This window comes from Lipotes vexillifer, unplaced genomic scaffold (genome assembly GCF_000442215.2).
Source record: "Lipotes vexillifer unplaced genomic scaffold, Lipotes_vexillifer_v1.1 scaffold102, whole genome shotgun sequence".
Lineage (NCBI taxonomy): Eukaryota > Metazoa > Chordata > Mammalia > Artiodactyla > Lipotidae > Lipotes > Lipotes vexillifer.
The window spans coordinates 4203164-4226949 of NW_006786541.1; the positions used below are offsets into that span (position 1 = coordinate 4203164).

Sequence of the window (23786 nt, forward strand, 5' to 3'; positions counted from 1 at the left end):
GTGGATCCTTGAAGGTCAGGCCATGGCATTTAGACAATATCCTGAGGGAAATTGGGAGCTATACTGACTCTTTTTTTTTTTTTTTTTAAAGTGTATAGCTTAGGGAAGAGTAAAAGAAAGGCCAAATACCCATATGCTTACCACTTTGACTCACCATCTTTCTTTAAAAAAAAAATTTAATTAGCTTTATTGAGGTATAATTTCCATACAATAAAATTCAACAGTTAATTTTGAGAAAGGTATATAGTTGTTTAACCACCACCACCACCATAATAATAATAATAATAATAATAATAATAATAATAATATAGAATATTTACACTAACCAGTAAAGTTCCCTTGTGGTCTTTGCAGTCAATTCAGAATCCTTCTGATTTCCCTTTTGATTTCTTCTTTGACCCAAGGGCTATTTAGAAGTGTGTTAAGTTCCCAGTATTTGGGAATTTTTCCAAGTATCTCCTACTGATTTAATTGCACTGTAGTCAGAAAACATACTCTCTGATTTCAGTCTTTTAAAATTTATGGAAACATGCTTTATGGCTTAGAATTAAGGTCTATCTTGGTGAATACTCCATGTGCCTGTGAAAAGAATATATCTATTGTTGGGTGGACTATTTTGTAAACGTTAATCAGGTCAAGTTGTTTGATCGTGTTCAGTCCTTATTTTTTGTCTACTTGTTCAGTGAGGAGTGTTCATGATTTCCAACTGTAATTTACAGATTTGTCTACTTTCAGCTACTGTCAGCATTTTTAATTAAAAAAAATTGTCCTCGTTCTTTTTAAAAAAAAATATTGATTTAGGCTGTGCTAGGTCTTAGTTGTGGCACGCGGGATCTTCGTTGAGGCATGTGGGATCTCCAGCCGCGGCATGTGGGATTTTTTATTTTCTTTTTTTCCTTGGTTGCAGCATGCGAACTCTTATTTGCGGCATGCATGCGGGATCTAGTTCCCCAACCAGGGATTGAACCTGGGCTCCCTGCACTGGGAGAGGGGAGTCCTACCCAGTGGACCACCGGGGAAGTCCCCCTTGGGGGGGACTTTCTTCACATACTTTAAGCTCTTTTATGTGATGCACATTTAGGAAAAATTTTATTTATTTATTTATTTTTGGCTAAATTGGGTCTTCGTTGCTGCACACGGGCTTTCTCTAGTTGTGGAGAGTGGGGACTACTCTTCGTTATGGTGCGTGGGCTTCTCACTGCGGTGGCTTCTCGTTGCGGAGCGTGGGCTTTAGGTGCACGGGCTTCAGTAGTTGTGGCACGCAGGCTCAGTAGTTGTGGCTCACAGGCTCTAGAGTGCAGGCTCAGTAGTTGTGGCACATGGGCTTAGTTGCTCCACGGCATGTGGGTTCTTCCTGGACCAGGGCTCGAACCCATGTCCCCTGCACTGGCAGGCGGATTCTTAACCACTGCGCCACCAGGGAAGCCCCTGAAATGTCTTTTTTAAATCCCTCTTTTTATTTTTTCCTTTGGTTTGTTTGTTTTAAAGTTTACTTTGATAATACTGTAGGCACTCCAGCTTTCTTGGATTACGGTTTGGATGGTATAACTTTTCCCATGTCTCCTGCACTGGCAGGCAGACTCTCAACCACTGCGCCACCAGGGAAGCCCCCCATTCTTTTTACTTTAACTCATCTTTATTTTTGTTAAAGTATCTTTTACACAGCATGTATTAACATTTTCTTTCTTGAAAAATAAGAAAATGACTTTCATTTAATTATGTTTAAATCATTAACTTTTAATGTAATTATTGATTGAGTTTAAAACTACCATCTTACTGTTTGGTTTCTGTTCTATCTGTTCATAGTCCTTTTTACTCCTCTTTTTGTATATTCTTTGGGATTAATTTGCTTTAAAAAATGATTTCATTTTATCTCTGATATTGTCTTACGTGATATACCTCCTTAGTATATATTTCTAGAGCTTGTTCCTAGGGTGTACAACATACACCTGTAACTTAAAAATGTATACCTTTAAATAAAATACCACCTCATTTATAGTGTACTTTCATTTCTCCTCTCCTCCATTGTGCTGTATTATCATACATTTTAATTCTATTTGTGTCATAAATGCCATAGTACATTGTGTTTCTTGAACACAATCACTTAATTTTGAAAGAGATTAAAGAATGAGAGAAGAAATCTTTTTTATTTTCTCATTATAGTCATTGTTCCTGTGTCAACACAGGTTTGTGTCAACACAGGTTTCCAGCTGGTATATTCCTTCTGCCTGAAAAACTTGCTTTAACATTTCTTGTAATGCAGGTCTACTGTCAGCTTTGATGTCTGAAAAAGGGTTCATTTTACCTTTTTTTTTGGTTCATCTTCATTTATGAAAGATATTTTTACTGGGTATGGAATCTTAGGTTGATAGTTTTTTTTGGTAGTACTTTAAACATGTTGCTGAATTATCTTCTGTCTTATGTAGTTATGCTGTCATTTATACCTTTGTTCCTCTGTATGTAATGTGTCTTTTTCTGTAGCTCCTTTGGTCCTAACCCACCAGCTGATTTTAAGGGTTTTTTTGTCCCTAGTTTTCAGCTGTTAGCCCATGATAACTTTTAATTTCTTTGTATGTTAATTCCATCATCTCTATAGTTTCTGTTTCTAATATCTGATTTTTTTCTCCAGTAATATGAGAAAAAGACATTTTCCTGATTCTTTACATGCATGGTAATTTTTGATTGGATGCAGATCATTCTTGATTATTACTTTTTTTGTGTGTGTTTGATTTTGTCTTGCCTTTAAACACTGTCAGATTTTTTTTGGTGTACAATTAAACTACTTGGAATCAGTTGAGTCCTTTGGAAGATGGCCTTTAAGCTTTGTTAGAGTGGATCCCAAACAGCCTTTAGTCTATGGCTAATTTTGCCCCGTAAATAAGGTGATGTTTTCCTGAGGGCTTTACCCAATGCTCCGTATATTACAGGTCTTTCTTAGCTGGATGGTGGGAATATGAACACTTCCCAGCCCTATCAATATAAGCTTTTAAGATTGTTCTGCTTACTCTTTTTGTGGTTTATTTTTTTGGCCTGGGTTAGTTGATTCTCTCACATGATCAGATATGAATCTGCCAAACATGTAAGGGGACGCTTCTTTAGATCTCTGAGCTCCTTTTCTGTTAGCTTCCTTTTCTTTGGCACTCTGACCCACAAATTCTAAATGCCTGGCCTCTCAGAACTCAGAGAAGTAGTGGCTCCTCAATTCAGCAAGACCAGCAGGCTCTGTTTGGGTTCCTCTACCCTGCATATTGACCTGAAACTGCCTCTGGGTAGTTAAGTTGGGCCAATTGCAGATCTTATCTCATTTGTTTATCCTCCAATGTATTTTGTCAAGTTTTCTGAATGTTTATGGTGGTAGGTTAAATTTAGTTCCTCTTACTCCATTATAGTCAGAAGTGGAAACTGATAGCAGTTTGTGTCCTTTTTCTCTTTTGTCCCGCTCTGAATCACTTCAGTGAAAATTATGCATGTCATTTTACTCTTAAGTACTTCAAAGTACATCTCCCCAAATTCAGATTATTCTCCTACTATATTACCACAGTGTTGTTGTATTGAAGAAAATTAACAAGAATTCCTTAATATCATCTAAGACTGATTGATTCCAGTTTGTCCTGGATTGTTTCTAAGTGTTGTTTGTTTCCTTTCTCAGTTGGTTTTTTTTCTCTTTTGCTTTTTTTTTTTTTTTTTTTTTTTTTTTTTTTTTTTTTTTTTTTCCTTCTGTATGTTTCGACATGTTCATGGTGGTGTGGCTCTTCTGTCGTTTTTCTTTCTGTGATAGAATTTGTGTTTTACCTACTTTTCTGCAGTCAGGACTCATGACCATATACAACCTTTTTGAGAATTCCAGGGCTCTGTTCTCGAGATTTTTTAAAAAAGTGAATTGTATGGCTTATGAGGGTTAGGGGCAGCGTCTGGAGTTCAGTGTGCTATGCTTTGACACTTTCTCATTACAGTATTCTGTTTATTTCCTTGGCTGCTTCTTTGAAAGATTATACCATTAGGTTATTTCCAGTGTTGTTTTAGTACACCTGTTCTCTTGAAAACAAGAAAAAAAAATCCTCTGATTTGTAGCCATTTCTAATTTCATTAGCATGAATACTCTACCCATGGCTGATTTCAAGCTACCAGCATGTCACTGAACAGTTGGGAAGAGAATTGGCACTCATGAGTCCGTATCAGCTAGCTCTAACACACACTAGTTATATCCATTTCTTACTTGGTTTTAGTTCTTGAGGATTTTTTTTTAATGTGGGAGGGTGGGCTGCTTTTTATAGTTATTTTTTCCCATGGTTTTCCCATTGTTTCATTAAGTATTGGAGGGAGAAACTACATAATACAGTTTGATTTAATACTTTTTTTTTTTGGCCGCACCATGTGGATTGTGGGATCTTAGCTCCCCGACCGGGGATTCAACCCAGGCCTCAGCAGTTAAAGTGCTGAGTCCTAACCACTGGACCACCAGGGAATTCCCTCATCTAATACATTTTCTTCAATAATTTTAAAAGTATTACCATGACCATATCATAAATACTGATGTTTAGGCACAGTTAACAAAGAAACATAGGTCTTTTGTAGAAGCTGATACTGAAGTGGACTTGTTCACTGTATGTCCCTGGGTAGTGTTTTTAACTTTCCCGTTTAAACCCTGTGAATCATGTTTTATCTCAATTATAAAGATTCTGAAAGTCATCAGTCAGGTCCTTTGTAAGTGAAGGTAAACATTATGTTGCTTCATAAAATTCCTTTGTGTGTGGGACAGAGAAGAGATGACTTTGTTTAATAACTCTCCCAGAAGTGTTACATCCATGCAAATAATTGAGCCGTTATCACATGTGCTTCACCAGAGCAGCCATAGTTACTGTTTTAAGTTATCAGAAGTGGCAAAATGCTTTATCTGCATTGTTACTTAAAAAGTTGACTTTTTGGTGCCGAAAAAGGAGTGGAAACTTTGCAAAGCTAAGTTTGTACTATGACTATTCAGTCCACTTAAAAGAAATACAATTCAGTAATCCTACTTTGATTTTGAAAATGAAAGACCTACCCCAAAGTTCTCATAGTACAACTTCCCCATTCTTGATTTTTTCTTGATATTTTATCGTGTGAGGTATTTTTAAAAAGCCACATATAGACTCAAAGATATTTTTTAAGGAATATGGAAGATGCATTGGTACAATATATAATCCCATTATTGAGTCCTGATTTTTAGAAGTTCCATACTGGGAGGTTTTATTTTCTCTTATACCTTGGGTTCACTATATTTTCTATGCTAGTTGTAAGATAGCTCTGGATTCTAGTTTCAGGCTCCATTTCTGTCACCTCTCTTGAGAGCAGTGCATTCAAGAGTATGGTGAAGTGACTCAGTATTTTATTTTATTTTATCATTATTATTTTTTAGGAGTCAATTTTATTTTATTTTGAATTTTTGAATTTTATTTATTTTTTTATACAGCAGGTTCTTATTAGTCATCCATTTTATACACATCAGTGTATACATGTCAGTTCCAATCGCCCAATTCATCACACCACCATCCCCACCCCCTGCCACTTTCCCCCCTTGGTGTCCATATGTTTGCTCTCTACATCTGTGTCTCAATATCTGCCCTGCAAACCAGTTCATCTGTACCATTTTTCTAGGTTCCACATATATGTGTTAATATATGATATGTGTTTTTCTCTTTCTGACTTTACTCCTGTATGACAGTCTCCAGATCCATCCACGTCTCTACAAATGACTCAATTTTGTTCCTTTTTATGGCTGAGTAATATTCCATTGTGTATATGTACCACATCTTCTTTATCCATTCATCTGTCGATGGGCATTTAGGTTGCTTCCATGACCTGGCTATTGTAAATAGTGCTGCAGTGAATATTGGGGTGCATGTGTCTTTTTGAATTAATGGTTTTCTCTGGGTATATGCCCAGTAGTGGGATTGCTGGGTTGTATGGTAATTCTGTTTTTAGTTTTTTAAGGAACCTCCATACTGTTCTCCATAGTCGCTGTATCAATTTACATTCCCACCAGTGGCTCAGTATTTTAAATTGAATGGTCTTTTCATGCTAGGCTTTGTGCTAAGGAGTTTACTTTTATTTAAGTTGTTCACTTTTGTCTCTATTTTACAGATAAAAAAAAAAAAACCCTGAGATTTTAAAAAAGTTTAATAATTACCCAGATCATGTAGTTATGGTGAGGAAATGTCAGAATTCAAACCTAGTTCTGTCTTTATTCCTGAATGTATGGCCTCAATTTGTGTATATAGGTCTCAAAGACAAGTGTGAGAGAAGGCAAAAAAGGAAGTGGAGGAAAGGGAAGAGATGGTGATGACTGTGAAAAATTTACTGAGCTTTCACTGTATGGTAGGCACTTTGCTGATTGCCACACATGGCTTAAATCATTTAATCATTGTAACAGCCTTAAAAAAGAGGTATTCTACTTCTTTCTGTTTTTCTTTTTGCGGTATGCGGGCCTCTCACTGTTGTGGCCTCTCCCGTTGCGGAGCACAGGCTCCGGACGCGCAGGCTCAGTGGCCATGGCTCACGGGCCCAGACACTCCACGGCATGTGGGATCTTCCCAGACTGGGGCACGAACCCGTGTCCCCTGCATCAGCAGGTGGACTCTCAACCACTGCGCCACCAGGGGAGCCCTTACTTCTCTCTGTTTTAAGAGTGGGAAAATGAAGTTGAGTTTTCCACTTGATCAGGGAAACAAGCTAATAAAATGAAGGTAATGGGATTCAAACCCAGAGAATTTTTTTATTCTAATAAGAAAATGCTTGCCATAAAATTTACTATCTTAACCATTTCTGGTGTACAGTTCAGTAGTGTTAAGTATATTTACCTTGTTGTGCAGTCTCCAGAACTTAAACCCAGATGACTTAAGAGTTTGTATCCTTAACCATATAATGACAAGCAACTAACTGCATAAACAGAAAATTTAGTGATGGAACATTTAGGCTTTATGCAATACATTAGGCGAGAAGCAATGGTTTTTAATACATTGGTCACCAAGTGGTGAAGGACAAGATCCCCAAGAGAGGGGAAACAAATGAAGCGAGACCTATGATTGTTCCAGCTTTCTGCCTGGAATGAATTTCCATCTGCAATTCATTCGTGCTACAAGAGGGAAGCTAGGTGGAGGCCAACAAACTCTGAGTTGAGATGGAATGGGACCAAAGCAGCTAGAGTTTGCAGACAATATTAGAATGAAGGGTGCTGCATAGAGAGAGAATCCCTGAGATCTGCAGAGGGTTCCCCTGGAGTGTTTGGCAGAGTATTGATCAGTGTGTATATGTGAGGAAATTACCTGAGGCCAGGGAAAGAAACAGTGCCCTATGTTCACACAGTGCAGGAAATAGTACTTGTTCTTACCGGCCAGATGGGAAAAACTCATGCCATGATTTGTGGAGCATTGCATAGAGTACTCAGATATGTCTTGCCCCAGTGGTAGGGAATAAAATTAGCCCTACACTGAACACTGCTCCAGACCCATGTAACAAATCATAAAGGCAAGACCCAAAAGGATCAAACTTTCTAACTACCTTTACTTTGTCCTGTAACAAAGCCTAAGAATATTTATAAGAATACAAAAAATGTCCAGCCCCTACAAGGTGAAATTCACAGCATCTGCCATCTATTCAGTGAAAAATTATGAGACATGCAATGAAGCAGGAAAACACAATCTGTAATGAGAAGAATAAGCAGTCAATTGGAACCAATCCATAACTGTCATGGGCATTAGAATTAGCAGACAAGAACATTAAAAGAGTTATTACAACTGTATTTCATATGTTTAATAAGTTAAATAGAGACCTAAAAGGTATAAATAAAACAGACGGAAATCTAACTTCTGCAGACGAAAACTACAATGTTTTCAATGGAAAGCACACCAGATGGCATTAACAACAGGTTAGACATTACAGAATATTATTGAACTAGAAGAAAGCAGTAGAAACTATTCAAAATGAAACAGGGAAAAAAGAATTTTTGATAAATATGAAAAAACCCATCAGTGAGCTGTGGGAAGAATTTGAGTGACCTAATATACTTGTAACTGGAGTCCTTGGGTGGGTGGGGGTGGGGAGAGTGAAAAAAATGGAAGAAATAAGAGTTGAAAAATTATAAACCCACAAACCCAAGGAGTTTACTGAAACTAAAGCTCAGTAAATATGAAGAAACCAAAGCACGTCAGAATCAAATTGCTCAAAACCAGTATTAAAGAGGAAAGTCTTAAAAGCACTAGGGAGGGAAAAGACACATTATATTCAGAGGAGCAATGGTAAGGATGACAGATTTCTTGTCAGAAGGAATATGGGTGAAAAGAGAGTGGAGCAAGGTTTTAAAAATATTTAAAGAAAAATACGAACTTGTCGACCTGGAGTTCTGTGCCCAGTGAAAATATCTTTCAAAAATGAAGACAAAAATAAAGACTTTGAGACATCCAACATCTGGAAGAGCTCTTCACCAGCAGAAGAAATTTTAGAGGAAGTTATCTAGGTAGAAGGAAAATGATACCAGATGGAAATATGGATCCACATGAAGGAACAAAGAACCCTGGAAATGAGAAATAGAGATTTTTTTCCTTGTTATTTAAATCTCTTTAAAAGATAATTGTCTGTTTAAACCAAAACAATAACAATGTATTGTGGGCTTTATAAGATACAAGTAAGTAAAGTATATGATGACAATAGTCTAAAGACCAGGAGGAAAGAAGTGAAAGTATAGTAATGTCAGGTTCTTATACCTGAAGTGTTATAATATCATTTGAAGGTAGGTTAAGTTAAAGATGTATACTTACAAAGATGTATACGCCCTAAAGCAACCACTAAAATAACCAGAGAGTTTTGCTAATAAGCTAGTGAAGAGGTAAAAAGAGAATCATAAGAAACTAATTAGTCCCAATAAAGGAGAAGGGAGCAGAGAACAGATGGGACAAACAGAAATAAACAGCAAGATGATAGACTTAAACCTAACCACATTAGTAACTACTTTAAATGTAAATGATCCAAACACTCCAATTAAAAGGCAGAGATCATCAGATTGGACGAAAAAGCAAGACCCAGCTCTATGCTGCCTGCTGTGAACTCACATTAAATACGTAGGCACAAATAGATTAAAAATAAAAGGATGGAAAAGAGATACCATGCCAGTCAAAAAAAAAAAAAGAAAAAAAGGAGTGCTATATTAATATCAGACAAAGTAGATTTTAGAACATAGAATATTACAAAGAATAAAGAAGATCATTCGATAATTGATAAAGGAGTGAATTAATCCAAAAGGCATAATACATAATAATCTTTGACATTTATGCGTGTAATAATAGAACTTCAAAAATCAATTAAGCAGGGCTTCCTTCATGGTGCAGTGGTTGGGAATCCGCCTGCCAATGCAGGGGACACGGGTTCGATCCCTGGTCCCGGAAGATCCCACATGCTGTGGAGCAGCTAAGCCTGAGCACCCCAACTACTGAGTCTGAGCTCTAGAGCCCACGAGCCACAACTACTGAAGCCTGCATGCCTAGAGCCCATGCTCCGCAACAAGAGAAGCCATGACAATGAGAAGCCCATGCACTGCAGCAAAGAGTAGCCCCCACTCACCGCAACTAGAGAAAGCCCACGTGCAGTAACAAAGACCCAATGCAGCCAAAAATAAATAAAATAAAAATTTTTAAAAAAGAACAACAACAAAAATCAATTAAGCAGAGAACTGCAAGGAGAAATAGAAAAACTCATAATTACAGACAGAGGTTTCAATACCTTTCTCTCAATTATAGAACAGGTAGACAGAAAACCATGAAGGGTATAGAAGACTTGAACAATACTGTCAGCCAGTTGACCTGGTTGACATTTATAAAACACTGTACTCAATAAGTGCAGAGATTGACATTTCTAGAACACTCATCCATTAACAGCAGAATATACATTCTTTTCAAGTGTGCCTGAAACATTGCAAGGATAGACCAAATTCTTGGTCATAAAATAAGTCTCAATGTATTTAAAAGGATTGATGTCATACAAAGTATGTTCTCTGGGTGTAGTAGAATTAAATTAGAAGTCAGTAACAGAAAGATAACTGAAAAATTCCCCATATTTAGAATCTAAATAACAGACTTCTAATGAATCATAGAAGAAATAAACACACATGAATCATAGAAGAAATCAAAAAGGAAATTAGAAAGTATGTTGAACAGAATGAAAATGGTAACACAGCATAACAGAATCTGTGGGATGTTGCTAAAGCAGTATTAAGGGAACATTTATAGCACTAAATACCTGGATTAGAAAAGAAAAGTCTTAAATCAATGGTTTTTACTAAAAAAAGAAGAGTGATTAAACTCAAAGTAAGCAGAAGGAAAGAAAGAAAGATCAAAGTGAAAAACAAAAAAATAGAAAGCAGAAAAATAAGGAAAATCAAAGGAATTACAGGTTGGTTCTTGAGAAGATCAGTAAAATCAGTAAATCTCTAGCTATCCTGATCAGGACCAAAGAGTGAAGATACAGATTACCAATATCAGGAATGAGGGAGGTAACATCACTATAGTTTCAAAAGATATAAAAAATATAATGAGGGAATATTATGAACAGCTTTATCTCCATAACTTCAACACCTTAGGTAAAATGGACAAATTCTTACCAAAGATCACTCAAGAAGTAGATAACCAGAATAGCTGTTTATATATCAAATTGATGTCATTAATAACCTTTCACAAAGAAAATTCCAGGCCAAAATGGCTTCACTGGTGAATTCTATCAAACATTTAAGGAGGAAATAATACCAATTCTACATACATTTGTCTAGAAAATTGAAGAAGAGGTAGTACTTTCAAGGTCTTTTTTTTATACTGATACCAAAACTTGACAAAGACAGTCCAAGAAAACTACAGACCAGTGTCTCTCATTAACATAGATAACAAAAATTCTAAACAAAATTATAGCAGATTGAATCCAACAGTATTATAAAGCATAATATACTATATTCAAGTGGGATTTATATCAGTAATGCAAGGTTGGTTTAACATTAGAAAATGAACAATTTTTAAAAAAATTGAAGTATAGTTGATATGCAATGTGTTAATTTCTGCTATACAGCAAAGTGATTCAGTTATACATATATATATATATATATATATATATATATATATACATACACATTCTGGAGAGAAATTGTATTCGAGACGATCTTTCTGACTTACTTCACTTAGTATGATACTCTAGTTCTATCCATGTTGCTCCAAATGGCATTATTTTGTTCTTTTTTATGGCTGAGTTGTATTCCATTGTATATATGTACCACATGTTCTTTACCCATTCATCTGTTGATGGACATTTAGGTTGTTTCCATGTCTTGGCTATTGTGAATAGTGCTGCTGTGAACATAGGGGATGCATGTATCTTTTTTAAAAATTTTATTTTATTTATTTATTTAATTTATTTTTGCTGCATTGGGTCTTCGTTGATGCACGTGGGCTTTCTCTAGTTGCGGTGAGTGGGGGCTACTCTTCATTGCAGTGTGTGGGCTTCTCATTGTGGTGGCTTCTCTTGTTGTGGAGCACGGGCTCTAGGCGTGCGGGCTTCAGTAGTTGTAGCATGAGGGCTTGGTAGTTGTGGCTCATGGGCTGTAGAGTGCAGGCTCAGTAGTTGTGGAACATGGGCTTAGTTGCTCTGCAGCATGTGGGATCTTCCCGGACGAGGGCTTGAACCCGTGTCCCCTGCATTGGCAGACGGATTCTTAACCACTGTGCCACCAGGGAAGCCTGCATGTATCTTTTTGAAATATAGTTTTGTACAGATGTATACCCAGGAGTAAGATTGCTGGATTGTAGGATAACTATTTTTAGTTTTTTGAGGAACCTCCATACTGTTCTCCATGGTGGCTGCACCAACTTACATTCCTACCAATAGTGTAGGAGGGTTCCTTTTTCCACACCCTCTCCAGCATTTATTATTTGTAGACTTTTTAATGATGGCCATTCTGACTGGTGTGAGGTAGTACCTCATTGTAGTTTTGATTTGCACTTCTCTAATAATTAGTGATGTTGAGCATCTTTTCACGTGTCTGTTGGCCATCTGTATGTCTTCTTTGGAGAAGTGTCTGTTTAGTTCCTCTGCCCATGAAAATCAGTCAATTTAATTTTCCATATTAATAAACTAAAAAGAAAGAACCATATAATCATCTCTTTAAAAATTTTTTATTGCAGTATAGTTTATTTACAATGTTGTGTTAGTTTCAGGTGTACAGCAAAGTGATTTGTTTATACATATTTTATATATGTGTATTTTTTCAGATTCTTTTCCCTTATAGGTATAATTCCCTGTGCTATACAGTAGGTCCTTGTTGGTTATCTATTATAATCATCTTAACAGATGCAGAAAGAGTGGGTGACAAAAGTCAACACCTCTTCCTGATAGTTTTTATCAGCAAAGTATTAATAGAAGGTAACTTTGTCAACCTGATAAAGGACATTCTAGACAAACCTATGGCTAATATCAAAACTTGTGTGTGCGGTTAAAATTCCCGTTACAATAAGTTTTTAGGGACTTCCCTGGCAGCCCAGTGGTTAAGACTCCATGCTTCCACTGCAGGGGGCGCAGATTTGATCCCTGGTGGGGGAACTCAGATCCTGCATGCCACACGGCATAGCCAAAAAAAAAAAAAAGTATATGAAAATAAAGTACTAGGATTAGTGAAACAGTTTCATATTTATAGATATTTGAATAATCATGGAATCATATTAGAACTAGAATGGGCCACAAGATGACATTAATTTAAATTGTTTATTTTTTATAGGTCAGTATGGAAATCCTTTAAATAAATACATTAGACATTATGAAGGATTATCTTATGATGTGGATTCATTACACCAAAAACACCAGCGTGCCAAAAGAGCAGTTTCACATGAGGACCAGTTTTTACGTCTAGATTTCCATGCTCATGGAAGGTGAGTAAATTTATACTGACTGTGTCTGAAGTTCCCATGTATTCAGTCTATATTAAGAGAAGAAATTTATACCCTTAATTTTCTCTCTAATGGAAAGGTCCCCATTTGGAAATTCAGCCTACACTGAAATTTGGTGTATACATTAAAAAATGTTTTCTTTTAAAATGGATTGCCCTTTTTATGTTGTTAAGGAAACAGTCACATTTAAATGTTTTTAGGTTTATGAATCAGATCCTCTGTTGTATTATCAGAGGATGTGTCTTTAAAGAAGAGTCTATGTTTTGGTTCAGCTAATTTTATGTGTTTTATGGCCTATGTGTCTGTTCTCTGGTGCCAAGAGTGAAGATAGCTAGTTGTAGGCTATTAAGTAAGTCATTTAATTTCTCATTAACTCAATTTTATCAGCTCTAAAATGACAACTTGTAGACAGATGACCTACTGTACTGCTTAATTCTCAGACAGAATTGTTAAGGAATAAAGAACAGGGAGACAAGGGAGAGAGGTGATATTGAATATAGTTCCCTGTGCTATACAGGAGGACCTTGTTGTTTATCTGTTCTCTGTGTAATAGTTTGCATCTGCTAACCCCAAACTCCCACTCCACCCCTCCTCCATCCCCACCCTTGGCAACAACAAGTTCTCTATGTCTGTGAGTCTATTTCTGTTTTGCAGATAAGTTCATTTGTGTCATATTTTAGATTCCACATATAAGTGATACCATATGGTATTTGTCTTTCTCTTTCTGACTTACTTCACTTAGTATGATACTCTAGTTCTATCCATGTTGCTCCAAATGGCATTATTTTGTTCTTTTTTATGGCTGAGTTGTATTCCATTGTATATATGTACCACATGTTCTTTACCCATTCATCTGTTGATGGACATTTAGGTTGTTTCCATGTCTTGGCTATTGTGAATAGTGCTGCTGTGAACATAGGGGATGCATGTATCTTTTTTAAAAATTTTATTTTATTTATTTATTTAATTTATTTTTGCTGCATTGGGTCTTCGTTGATGCACGTGGGCTTTCTCTAGTTGCGGTGAGTGGGGGCTACTCTTCATTGCAGTGTGTGGGCTTCTCATTGTGGTGGCTTCTCTTGTTGTGGAGCACGGGCTCTAGGCGTGCGGGCTTCAGTAGTTGTAGCATGAGGGCTTGGTAGTTGTGGCTCATGGGCTGTAGAGTGCAGGCTCAGTAGTTGTGGAACATGGGCTTAGTTGCTCTGCAGCATGTGGGATCTTCCCGGACGAGGGCTTGAACCCGTGTCCCCTGCATTGGCAGACGGATTCTTAACCACTGTGCCACCAGGGAAGCCTGCATGTATCTTTTTGAAATATAGTTTTGTACAGATGTATACCCAGGAGTAAGATTGCTGGATTGTAGGATAACTATTTTTAGTTTTTTGAGGAACCTCCATACTGTTCTCCATGGTGGCTGCACCAACTTACATTCCTACCAATAGTGTAGGAGGGTTCCTTTTTCCACACCCTCTCCAGCATTTATTATTTGTAGACTTTTTAATGATGGCCATTCTGACTGGTGTGAGGTAGTACCTCATTGTAGTTTTGATTTGCACTTCTCTAATAATTAGTGATGTTGAGCATCTTTTCACGTGTCTGTTGGCCATCTGTATGTCTTCTTTGGAGAAGTGTCTGTTTAGTTCCTCTGCCCATGAAAATCAGTCAATTTAATTTTCCATATTAATAAACTAAAAAGAAAGAACCATATAATCATCTCTTTAAAAATTTTTTATTGCAGTATAGTTTATTTACAATGTTGTGTTAGTTTCAGGTGTACAGCAAAGTGATTTGTTTATACATATTTTATATATGTGTATTTTTTCAGATTCTTTTCCCTTATAGGTATAATTCCCTGTGCTATACAGTAGGTCCTTGTTGGTTATCTATTATAATCATCTTAACAGATGCAGAAAGAGTGGGTGACAAAAGTCAACACCTCTTCCTGATAGTTTTTATCAGCAAAGTATTAATAGAAGGTAACTTTGTCAACCTGATAAAGGACATTCTAGACAAACCTATGGCTAATATCAAAACTTGTGTGTGCGGTTAAAATTCCCGTTACAATAAGTTTTTAGGGACTTCCCTGGCAGCCCAGTGGTTAAGACTCCATGCTTCCACTGCAGGGGGCGCAGATTTGATCCCTGGTGGGGGAACTCAGATCCTGCATGCCACACGGCATAGCCAAAAAAAAAAAAAAGTATATGAAAATAAAGTACTAGGATTAGTGAAACAGTTTCATATTTATAGATATTTGAATAATCATGGAATCATATTAGAACTAGAATGGGCCACAAGATGACATTAATTTAAATTGTTTATTTTTTATAGGTCAGTATGGAAATCCTTTAAATAAATACATTAGACATTATGAAGGATTATCTTATGATGTGGATTCATTACACCAAAAACACCAGCGTGCCAAAAGAGCAGTTTCACATGAGGACCAGTTTTTACGTCTAGATTTCCATGCTCATGGAAGGTGAGTAAATTTATACTGACTGTGTCTGAAGTTCCCATGTATTCAGTCTATATTAAGAGAAGAAATTTATACCCTTAATTTTCTCTCTAATGGAAAGGTCCCCATTTGGAAATTCAGCCTACACTGAAATTTGGTGTATACATTAAAAAATGTTTTCTTTTAAAATGGATTGCCCTTTTTATGTTGTTAAGGAAACAGTCACATTTAAATGTTTTTAGGTTTATGAATCAGATCCTCTGTTGTATTATCAGAGGATGTGTCTTTAAAGAAGAGTCTATGTTTTGGTTCAGCTAATTTTATGTGTTTTATGGCCTATGTGTCTGTTCTCTGGTGCCAAGAGTGAAGATAGCTAGTTGTAGGCTATTAAGTAAGTCATTTAATTTCTCATTAACTCAATTTTATCAGCTCTAAAATGACAACTTGTAGACAGATGACCTACTGTACTGCTTAATTCTCAGACAGAATTGTTAAGGAATAAAGAACAGGGAGACAAGGGAGAGAGGTAAAAAAAAATATCACATTTATTTAGTCTGTTGTGTTCCAGGTACAGGATGCTTTATATGCATTTTCTTATTTAATCTCTCTACACCCAAACAAGGTAAATCTTTTTATATCCAAGGAAACTAAGACTCATAGAAGTTAAATAACTTCTTTAAAGTTACATAGCACAGATTTTACCCGGACCTGGCTGATTCAAGACCCCATATTATATTTTTCTTTGCCTGTTAGGAGTACTCAGATACAAAATCTTCAAGTATTGTCAGATTCTCTGCCTTGCCTGCTGTAATGAATAAGTCTATTCCTTTTGTACTTTTTCTACAGTTGTAACTCTGATTTATTATTCACCTCCTAACAGGTTTCCCAGCTTCCATTCCATTTATCATTAAAGCTATCCTATGTACTGCTACAAGATGACTCTTCCTTAAATGCTTCCTTTTTCATGTCAGCTTATTGCTCTAAAGTCTTCAATTAATGATTGTTAGCCAGATTTCTTAACTGGGCTTTCAAGATTCTTTGTAAATTAACTCAAGTGTATTCTAAACTTACTTTGTTCCACTTCCCAATATTGTGTCTGTTTCATTCAGAATGAGCTTCTCATTGCTGAATATACCATGTACAGTTTGTTTCCTATATTTTTTATCTTAAATTCTGATCATCTTTTAATACACAATTCAAGTTCTACTTCTTTGAAGCTTTATTTACACCTTCCTCTGAACCTTTAAATTACTTACCTGTACCTTTGGCATTGGTTCAGTATCTCTTCCTTTTCATGTGTGTATTTCTTGTTTATTTTTCTGTAACTGTTTTTTCTTCCTCACAGGCAGACACATGCTACTATTTAGTGTGTCTGCTATTTGCCCTTATATTATAGACACTCAAGAAAGATTTTAGTGGATGAAAAAAATCAGATAATAAGAACTGCTATGAAACAAAGTATTTTGCATGTGGAAATAAATGCATTACTTAACTTAATTTCCATATTATAAAACAATGATCATTATAGAAAAAAGTACTTTCAAGTTATAAAATCTACTTTGTTTTGAAGGAAGAAAAAGCTCATTTCAGGATCTGTTCTTCTAGATAAAAATTTTAGTGATGGCAAATCATGTAAATTTTTATGACCCTTAACCTCAGAAAAAATTTTAATTACCCATTCTTTATTGGTACCATGAAATAATAAGCAGTCATTAAGCCTTACCCATTCTTTATTGGTACCATGAAATAATAAGCAATCATTAAGCCTTCCTAAGTTTTTAGTAACTATCTCAAAGTAAATTGAATGCTGTATTGCAAATATCGTGTGACTGCCATAAGGAAAAGTTGAGATTCTAGCTGCCTTTGGTTTGGATACCACATTTCTATCACATCATTAGATTTTTTTTTTTTTTTTTTTTAACATCTTTATTGGGGTATAATTGCTTTACAATGGTGTGTTAGTTTCTGCTTTATAACAGAGTGAATCAGTTATACATATACATATATTCCCATATCTCTTCCCTCTTTGTCTCCCTCCCTCCCACCCTCCTTATCCCACCCCTCCAGACAGCCACAAAGAACCGAGCCGGCTTCCCTGTGCCATGCGGCTGCTTCCCACTGGCTATCTACCTTACGTTTGTTAGTATATATATGTCCATGTCTCTCTCTCGCCCTATCACACCTCACCCTTCCCCCTCCCCATATCCTCAAGTCTGTTCTCCAGTAGGTCTGTGTCTTTATTCCTGTTTTACCCCTAGGTTCTTCATAACATTTTTTTTTCTTAAATTCCATATATATGTGTTAGCATACGGTATTTGTCCTTCTCTTTCTGACTTACTTCACTCTGTATGACAGACTCTAGATCTATCCACCTCATTACAAATAGCTCAATTTCGTTTCTTTTTATGGCTGAGTAATATTCCATTGTATATATGTGCCACATCTTCTTTATCCATTCATCCGACGGCGGGCACTTAGGTTGTTTCCATCTCCGGGCTATTGTAAATAGAGCTGCAATGAACATTTTGGTACATGACTCTTTCTGAATTCTGGTTTCCTCAGGGTATATACCTAGTAGTGGGATTGCTGGGTCATATGGTAGTTCTATTTGTAGTTTTTTAAGGAACCTCCATACTGTTCTCCATAGTGGCTGAACCAATTCACATTCCCACCAGCAGTGCAAGAGTGTTCCCTTTTCTCCACACCCTCTCCAGCATTTATTTTATTTTTTATTTTTATTTTTTTAACATCTTTATTGGGGTATAATTGCTTTACAATGGTGTGTTAGTTTCTGCTTTATAACAGAGTGAGTCAGTTATACATATATATATGTTCCCATATCTCTTCCCTCTTTGTCTCCCTCCCTCCCACCCTCCCTATCCCACCCCTCCAGACAGCCACAAAGAACCGAGCCGGTTTCCCTGTGCCATGCGGCTGCTTCCCACTGGCTATCTACCTTACGTTTGTTAGTATATATATGTCCATGTCCACATTTCTATCACATATATGTCCATGTCCACATTTCTATCACATCATTAGATTTTTATTAGCTCCATTACATAATTCATATTGAACATATGGCAAAACCAAATCCCTACCTCCTTTTGTTTTTTTTTGGTACATGTGTGAGAGTAACTGAGAGAGAGTGTACAAGTGCACGCTGTTATTTAGTTATTCTGATAGGAGCTGCAAGATGTGCGTAAGTCATTGTATAAGAAGAAAATGTGATATGGTGCTTTACAGATAAAATGCTGTAGATATTCAAAGGGAGGAGGACTTACTTCTAGCTGAGGCTCTCAGCAAAGTACCTGGACCCAGGAAATCTCATTCTGTGTATTAGTGATTGTCTTAGGTATTTTTAACAGAAATCTGTTTAATTAACTATATACATATACTACATTTTCTAGAATAGATCTGAATTCAGGAATTTAATTTTGTTGTCTCAATTATTATACTTGTATATTCACACTGTCTCAGAGTTTGTGCCCTAAAACATGGTTATTGTAACTACCTTATAACATACCTTAGTTAAAAATGTGATGATCTCATAGTTTTATTTCTCCCTTTCCTTGAAATAGGCCTACAAAAATGACCTTGATAAATATAATTATAGATTTCCTGCTAAGTTTCTTCTCCTTCTCCACCATATACAAAATGTTGATTTTGGGTACTAGCACAGCCTCTCTAAGGTGTGGGTATGTGTGTGTGTGTATGTGTCTTTCAGTATTAAAATCATTCTTTGTTCTGTTTGTTTTATGCCTAAGCACATGAACACAATTCTTTCCACCTGGCTTCCACGTTTCCTAAATAAGAAAGGGTGGATCACATCCCACGTTTACAAATATCAGTGTTAAATGAAGGAATGTCGAGATTCTTTAAGCCTAATGTCCATTCTTGAGAATTCCATGAAAAACCATTGCTCTTTTTTTTCCCCTTCCAGTTTTTTTTTTTTTTTTTTTTTTTTTGGGTACGCGGGCCTCTCACTGTTGTGGCCTCTCCCGTTGCGGAGCACAGGCTCCAGATGCGCAGGCTCAGCGGCCATGGCTCACAGGCCCAGCCGCTCCGCGGCATGTGGGATCTTCCTGGACCAGGGCACGAACCCGTGTCCCCTGCATCGGCAGGCGGACTCTCAACCACTGCGTCACCAGGGAAGCCCTCCCTTCCAGTTTTATTGAGATATAATTGACATATAGCACTGTATAAATTTAAGATGTATAGCATAATAATTTGACTCATATACATCATGAAGTTAACATTTTTTTTTCTTGTGTGTATATGTATTTTTAAACATTTCCTTCATGTTTTGTTTTCCATTATATACTTTGGGCAGTCAACTTTATTTCCTGGTCTTCTCACGACTTTGCTAACTTTACTGCCTTTCATAGATTTGCATTTGAGTAGGAAGCTACTTAGTAAAACTTGTGATTTTTATAGGAAGTATAATATACGTATTGAAACAGTCGTAAACTGGGTAGAGAAAGGAGTACTGTGGTGATTTGGAGCCTGAATGGTGTTCCCTTCTGACTTGGCATGCATTATCTAGAGATTCTTTTGAGCCTTAGCTTCCTCATTAGTAAAACCTTGAAGTTTGAATGAGATAATGTTTAAGGTCTCTTCCTGCTTTAAAGTTCTACAAAATATATTAGTAACACTCAAGTAACTAAATTAAAAAGAACTCAAAACACTGTCTAGTCAGTAATAAACTGTTTTTTATGCTTCTGTGTTTAATTGTTTAGGTACATAATCAATAAATCAGAAATTGTTTCCATCTAATATGTGATTTGTATATAGTGTGTAAAAGATACCAAAATTTTATCTAAGTGTAGTATGATGTTTTGGAGTTTTCTTTTTTCTGATTTTGATAAGATAATTATTCCTATAGCCTTAACTGTACATTTACAAACTGTTCATAATAAATGGTCAGATAATTTGATTTGAAGTTTCTTTGCAGTTTGAGACTCAAGTTCTCCCTGCCTCTGAAATGTGAGGGTATCAAGGATGTGGCCCAGGTAACCTGTAAGAAGCATAAGTATTCTCTTTGGGTCCTGACTGGAGCTGGGTTAGTCAGGAAGTGTCTTGGATGTTATCTTTGACATATCATGAGTAGCATAGCAGAAACCCAGGATGCTTTTAACTCCATAGACAAACCAGCACACTTTAAGAAGCAGAAGTGAGAATCTAGGGAGCACAGATAGATGCCAGCTCATAAAGAAGAGCAACAGAATAAATTAGAATTGTGTAAAAATGCTATTGTTATGGATATGGAAAAACAAAATTAAAAAAAATACTGACCTGACACTGAAATCTATTCCAACAAGATTTGAGCAAGTTTGAGCAAAAATTCCTAAGGGAAAATGGTATTTATTTGTACCTATTTTATGTCAAGTACAGTGCCCTTTAGCATATACTTTTAAGTATATTTCATACCACTCTTTGTCTCAGCAGTGGATATTCTAGGATATGCAATTCTTAGTTATTGCCTGATTGCCTGATTCCTCGTTACACAGAAATTAAAAGCCTAACAAATATGTTTTTTAAAACTCTGAAGGCTACACTGGGTATTTGAATTACTTACTGAAATAAGAAATAGCAACTGAGTTGTGTTCACGTTAATTCTGTGTTGAAGAAGTTAAATTGAGAGCTGGTGATGGCTCTGAGCTTAGGTTCTTGAATAAGATTTTAACATGAAATATTTTTATTTTTCATGTTTTTAAGCACTAACTAGGGTTTATATAGAAGAGAGGGAATGAGTTTTAAAAAACTGAGCTTCCTCTTGTTTTGAAAAAGGAATGGAAATAAGTGTAAAAGTATTTTTCTTTTGTTTTTTAATTTAATTTAATTTATTTATTTATTTTTGGCTGCCTTGTGTCTTCGTTGCTGCACGCGGGCTTTCTCTAGTTGTGGCAAGTGGGGGCTACTCTTTGTTGTGGTGCACTGGCGTCTCATTGTGATGGCTTCTCTTTGTTGCAGAGCACGGGCTCTAGGCACGCCGGCTTCAGTAGTTGTGGCATGTTGGCTCAGTAGTTTTGGCTCATGGGCTCAGTAGTTGTGGTGCATGGGCTTAGTTGCTCCACGGCATATGGGATCTTCCCGGACCAGGGGTTGAACCTGTGTCCCTTGCATTGGCAGGCAGATTCTTAACCACTGCGCCACTAGGGAAGTCCCTGCTTCTCCTTACACAGGATAAATTTACTTATTTTTGCTTGAGTTTTAGTTTCACTTTTATCTTCTTTGGGAACTCTTGAGGAATCTCGTATATGTATTTTTGCTTATTTGAGGTAATCTATCTACTTCAGGGCCATCAGTAAAGCCTGGAACTGTGTTTTTCAAACTGTAGAACCCTAGAATTTCTTTGGAGGTTGCCTCAGGTTCTTCCCAATGGGCCGCAGGTGGGCTGACTCTGCCCTTTCCCCTTCTACCAACCTGTTCTGTTTTATCCTTTTTTTTTGGAGGAGGCGGATAGTGGCTTCTTTAAGATAATTTTAAAAAGGACTTTGCTGTTTCAAAAAGTATACTAGTGGAAGTAAACTAGATATTTGACTCATAGTAATATTTGCTGTTAATACTGGCAACTTGTCTTACAAAAATAATTTGAATGGAGACTCTGTCAAGCATCTTTATTAAGAAGAAGGTGAATGTTACGAGGAAAAGAATACCTAGAAATGTCAAGGATGGCTATTAAGTACTGTTTTATTTCTAGGAATCACTACCCAGGTCTACCATAAACCTGTTCCATTTAGACACAGTAGACCCGTCTGGGACTGCTGGATTACAGACATACTTGGAAGCAAGGTTTTTGCTCTCAGGTTTCTTCCCCCTGTTACCAAGGTACTTGATTAGTCGAGGCTTTTTGTCCTAATATGACTTCAGTTCAAGAGATGTACCTTTAACTATTGCTGTTTTCTTCTGAGAGTCAGGGCCATATTATCTTGTTTTTTTTTTTTGTTTTTTTTTTTCGGTACGCGGGCCTCTCACTGCTGTGGCCTCTCCTGTTGCGGAGCACAGGCTCTGGACGCACAGGCTCAGCGGCCATGGCTCACAGGCCCAGCCGCTCCGCGGCATGTGGGATCTTCCCAGACCGGGGCACGAACCCGTGTCCCCTGCATCGGCAGGCGGACTCCCAACCACTGCGCCACCAGGGAAGCCCAGGGCCATATTATCTTTAGCCTAAATAGCTATCATATGGGAAAAGGCAACTTCTTTTTACTTTATATTCTTACTGTTCTAATATATAGAATGGTACCTCTTTAATATAGAAGGTATATGATCAACCAAAAACTTAAAAGAATCATATCCTAGCATAATTTATTTTGTTGTTCTGTACCACAGGTGGTTCTGGTACCTCTGTTTGTTTAGTTTAGATTTAGAGTGCTTTTCTCAAGCCTTAGAGGGGAAAACCAACTATTATTACCACATGGTACAACTGCATTTTCAAAGCACTGAGGCCAGAGATTTGGAATCTGTTTCATGTATTTTTTCAAATTGCTGTCATTTGTTAGTTGATTTTGCCCTCCTATAATTTTACTCTATTCTTTATAACTTTACTATATGCCACTGAGGAAAGAATTATAATAGAACTACTATAATCAAGATGAGAGACAAAATACTATTGATTCATAGAATCAACATAGTGATTAAATCTAACAGTAGGAAAATATTCCCAGTGCAACCAGTAATATAACCCAATATAACCCAGTGCAGCACATGCTTGAGAGGCATTCGTGGTATGATTGAAAGCAAGATACAGCAACCAAATACTAGAGTTCTAGTCCTAATTCTAGTCTTGTGACCTGAGTCATACCCTTTGATAAAAATATTCATCGTGCTTCCTTAGCAATGTTACTGTGAGGACGGGATGCAGTAATATGTGTGAAAGTGCTCTGAAAACTGTAAACCTATATAAATTTAAGAAGAATGTTATAATCTTATCATTATCATCACAATACTACTATCTCAACCAGTTCTCTAGGGGCTTTTACCACTAGGAAGGGTATCTCTGCCCGCACAATTTTATTTTATACCCTAGCTTTTGGGAATACAATGATTTTTTTTAAAAATGTTTATTTATGTATTTATTTATTTGGTTGTGCCAGGTCTTAGTTGTGGCTCGTGGGCTCCTTAGTTGCAGCTCACCAGCTCCTTAATTGGTGCACGTGGGCTCCTTTAGTTGCAGCAGGTGGGCTCCTTAGTTGCGGCATGCAGCCTTCTTAGTTGTGGCATGTGAACTCTTAGTTGTGGCATGCATGTGGGATCTAGTTCCCTGACCAGGGATCAAACCTGGCCCCCTGCAATGGGAGCGTGGAGTCTTAACCACTGTGCCACCAGGTAAGTCCCAGTACAATGATTTTTAAAAATTTATTTATTTTTATGGTGGCAAAATA

The 23786-nt window shown here is 36.8% G+C and overlaps 1 protein-coding gene and 1 non-coding gene across 2 annotated transcripts in view; one reads left to right on the plus strand and one right to left on the minus strand.

Annotated features, from left to right (window-relative positions):
• Positions 1 to 23786, plus strand: part of ADAM10 (ADAM metallopeptidase domain 10) — a 113646-nt gene that overhangs the window by 15979 nt on the left and 73881 nt on the right. Inside the window, exon 2 of the mRNA XM_007458903.1 lies at positions 12782 to 12932. Coding sequence (XP_007458965.1) covers positions 12782 to 12932 — 151 coding nt within the window. The remainder of the gene's footprint in view (positions 1 to 12781; positions 12933 to 23786) is intronic.
• TRNASTOP-UUA (transfer RNA ochre suppressor(anticodon UUA)) lies at positions 4394 to 4465 on the minus strand. The gene has a single exon. It is a non-coding gene; the product is annotated as a tRNA-Tyr (tRNA).